The sequence below is a fragment of the Oncorhynchus masou genome, unplaced genomic scaffold (assembly GCF_036934945.1).
Source record: "Oncorhynchus masou masou isolate Uvic2021 unplaced genomic scaffold, UVic_Omas_1.1 unplaced_scaffold_3146, whole genome shotgun sequence".
In the NCBI taxonomy this organism is placed as follows: domain Eukaryota; kingdom Metazoa; phylum Chordata; class Actinopteri; order Salmoniformes; family Salmonidae; genus Oncorhynchus; species Oncorhynchus masou.
Window position 1 is genome coordinate 8,579 of NW_027009563.1, and position 3,922 is coordinate 12,500.

Consider the following 3,922-nt stretch of genomic DNA (forward strand, 5'->3'; position numbering starts at 1 on the left):
AAGATGTGACTGGTACGTGATGGTGGAGAAGCTCGTCTCTGTAATTCAAGTGCTTCTACACCTGCATTGCTTGCTGTTTGGGGGTTTTAGGCTGGGTTTCTGTACAGCACTTTGAGATTTCAGCTGATGTAAGAAGGGCTTTACAAATACATTTGATTTGATTTGACCTGTGTGCAAAGCTGTCATCAAAGCTGTCATTTGAAGAATCTCATAATATATAATATTTTTTTGTTTTTGTTTTTTGTTTTACACTTTTATGGTTACTACATGATTCCATATGTGTTATCTCATCGTTTTGATGTCTTCACTATTATTAAACAAAATAAAATAAAAAGCCATGGAATAAGTAGGTGTGTCCAAACTTTTGACTGGTACTGTAGGTGTATATGACACTGGTCCAATATAGCAACAGAGTGGTAACCATACCTGGGTGTAGGGTCACAGGGGTCACAGGGTGCAGGGGTGGAGATGGTGTCCTCTTCACGGGGTGGAGGTTGAGGTAGGGAGGCTGGGGATTCTGTCAGGGGTTCAGCGAATGTAGTGGTGGTGAGTGTGGTGTCCCGACTCTCAGAGGGTGTCGGTACAGGTAGAGGCGGGACAACTGGGGTTGCTGCTAGAGCTGCAGGTGGTGAAGTAGCCTGGCCTGGTGGGGGAGAAGCCTGGGCTGGTGGGGGAGTAGCCTGGCCTGGTGGGGGAGAAGCCTGGCCTGGTGGGGGAGAAGCCTGGCCTGGTGGGGAGAAGCCTGGCCTGGTGGTGAAGTAGCCTGGCCTGGTGGGGGAGAAGCCTGGCCTGGTGGGGAGAAGCCTGGCCTGGTGGGGGAGAAGCCTGGCCTGGTGGGGGAGAAGCCTGGCCTGGTGGGGGAGTAGCCTGGCCTGGTGGGGGAGAAGCCTGGCCTGGTGGGGGAGAAGCCTGGCCTGGTGGTGAAGTAGCCTGGCCTGGTGGGGGAGAAGCCTGGCCTGGTGGGGGAGAAGCCTGAGCTTCTGGGGCTTCCGCTGGAGCCTGGGGGGATGCAGGAAGTGGTGTGTCGGGCTCAGTCGACTGGAGCTCTGGGGGCAGCCTCTCTTGAGGAGTGGGAGGAGGGGTGGGGAAATCTTCCTGGAGGTAGGTAGGGCGGGCAGGAGGGTACTGGAAGACTTGTCCAGGAGACGTGGGAGGAGGTGGGGAGGAGGTGACAGGGGGAGGAGGAGGGGGAGGAGGTGGCAAGGGGAGGAGGTGGGGAGGAGGTGGCTGGGGGAGGAGGTGGGGAGGATGTGGCTGGGGGAGGAGGTGGGGAGGAGGTGACAGGGGGAGGAGGTGGGGAGGAGGTGGCAGGGGGAGGAGGTGGGGAGGAGGAGGTGAAAGAAGGAGGCTTACTCCTCTCCTCAGTCTGCTCAGCCTCTGTCAGGGAGGACCTGGACAGAACAGGAGGGAGACACGTGGATTAACAACCTACACACAAAAACATACACATAATTGTTGGCTGTTTGGTTTGGTATAGTGTGGTGTGGTATGGTATGGTATAGTGTGGTATGGTATAGTATTGTGTGGTATGGTGTGGTATGGTATAGTGTGGTATGGTGTGGTGTGGTGTGGTATGGTGTGGTGTGGTGTGGTATAATGTGGTATGGTTTGGTGTGGTATGGCTTGGTATAGTATGGTATAGTGTGGTATGGTGTGATATGGCTTGGTATAGTATGGTATGGTGTGGTATGGTGTGGTATGGTGTGGTATTGTGTGGTATGGTGTGTGTTTGGCGTGGTATGGTATGGTTTGGTATGGTGTGGTATGGTTTGGTATTGTGTGGTATGGTTTGGTGTGATATGGCTTGGTATGGTATGGTATGGTATGGTTTGGTATAGAATGGTATGGTGTGGTATGGTGTGGTATTGTGTGGTATGGTTTAATGTGGTATGGTTTGGTCTGGTGTGGTATGGTATGGTATAGTGTGGTATGGTATGGTATGTTATGGTGTGGTATGGTTTGATATGGTGTGGTATAGTGTGGTATGGTATGTTATAGTGTGGTATGGTTTGGTATGGTTATGGTATAGTGTGGTATGGTTTGGTCTGGTGTGGTATGGTATGGTATAGTGTGGTATGGTATGGTATGTTATGGTGTGGTATGGTTTGATATGGTGTGGTATAGTGTGGTATGGTATGTTATAGTGTGGTATGGTTTGGTATGGTATGGTATGGTGTGGTATGGTATGGTATAGTGTGGTATAGTGTGGTATGGTATAGTATAGTGTGGTATAGTGTGGTATTGTATGGTATAGTGTGGTATAGTGTGGTATGGTATGGTATAGTGTGGTATTGTATGGTATAGTGTGGTATAGTGTGGTATGGTATGGTATGGTATGGTATAGTGTGGTATAGTGTGGTATAGTGTGGTATTGTATGGTATTGTGTGGTATAGTGTGGTATGATATGGTATGGTATGGTATAGTATAGTGTGGTATAGTGTGGTATTGTATGGTATAGTGTGGTATAGTGTGGTATGGTATGGTATAGTATAGTGTGGTATAGTGTGGTATTGTATGGTATAGTGTGGTATAGTGTGGTATGGTATGGTATGGTATGGTATGGTGTGGTATGGTATGGTATAGGGTGGTATAGTGTGGTATTGTATGGTATAGTGTGGTATAGTGTGGTATGGTATGGTATGGTATGGTATAGTATAGTGTGCTATAGTGTGGTATTGTATGGTATAGTGTGGTATAGTGTGGTATGGTATAGTGTGGTATAGTGTGGTATAGTGTGGTATTTTATGGTATAGTGTGGTATGGTGTGGTATAGTGTGGTATGGTGTGGTATGGTATGGTATAGTGTGGTATGGTATGGTATAGTATAGTGTGGTATAGTGTGGTATTGTATGGTATAGTGTGGTATAGAGTGGTATGGTATGGAATGGTGTGGTATGGTATGGTATAGTGTGGTATAGTGTGGTAGTGTATGGTATAGTGTGGTATAGTGTGGTATAGTGTGGTATGGTATGGTATGGTATGGTATGGTATGGTATAGTATAGTGTGGTATAGTGTGGTATTGTATGGTATAGTGTGGTATAGTGTGGTATGGTATGGTATGGTATGGTATAGTGTGGTATAGTGTGGTATAGTGTGGTATTTTATGGTATAGTGTGGTATGGTGTGGTATAGTGTGGTATGGTGTGGTATGGTATGGTATAGTGTGGTATGGTATGGTTGGGTATAGTGTGGTATGGTGTGGTGTGGTATAGTGTGGTATAGTGTGGTATTGTATGGTATGGTATGGTATAGTGTGGTATAGTGTGGTATAGTGTGGTATAGTGTGGTATAGTGTGGTATGGTATGGTATTGTGTGGTATAGTGTGGTATGGTATAGTATAGTGTGGTATAGTGTGGTATAGTGTGGTATTGTATGGTATAGTGTGGTATAGTGTGGTATGGTATGGTATGGTATGTTATGGTATGGTATGGTATAGTATAGTGTGGTATAGTGTGGTATTGTATGGTATAGTGTGGTATAGTGTGGTATGGTATGGTATGGTATAGTATAGTGTGGTATAGTGTGGTATTGTGTGGTATGGTATGGTTAAGTGTGGTATGGTATGGTTGGGTATAGTGTGGCATGGTGTGGTGTGGTATAGTGTGTTATAGTGTGGTATTGTATGGTATAGTGTGGTATAGTGTGGTATGGTATAGTGTGGTATAGTGTGGTATAGTGTGGTATGGTGTGGTATGGTATGGTATAGTGTGGTATAGTGTGGTATAGGGTGGTATGGTATGGTATAGTGTGGTATAGTGTGGTATGGTATGGTATAGTGTGGTATGGTATGGTATGCTATAGTGTGGTATAGTGTGGTACGGAGCTGCAGGGTAGCCTAGTGGTTAGAGTGTTGGACTGGTAACCGAAAGGTTGCAAGTTCAAATCCCCGAGCTGACAAGGTACAAATCTGTCGTTCTGC

At 46.4% G+C, this 3,922-nt stretch overlaps 1 protein-coding gene across 1 annotated transcript in view; it reads right to left on the minus strand.

Annotated features, from left to right (window-relative positions):
• Positions 1-288: 288 nt before the first annotated feature.
• The window catches only part of LOC135534212 (uncharacterized), a 30,368-nt gene continuing 26,734 nt past the window's right edge, over positions 289-3,922 (minus strand). Inside the window, exon 3 of the mRNA XM_064961300.1 lies at positions 289-1,391. Within this exon, the coding sequence (XP_064817372.1) occupies positions 1,031-1,391 (361 nt within the window). The 3' untranslated portion in view covers positions 289-1,030. The remainder of the gene's footprint in view (positions 1,392-3,922) is intronic.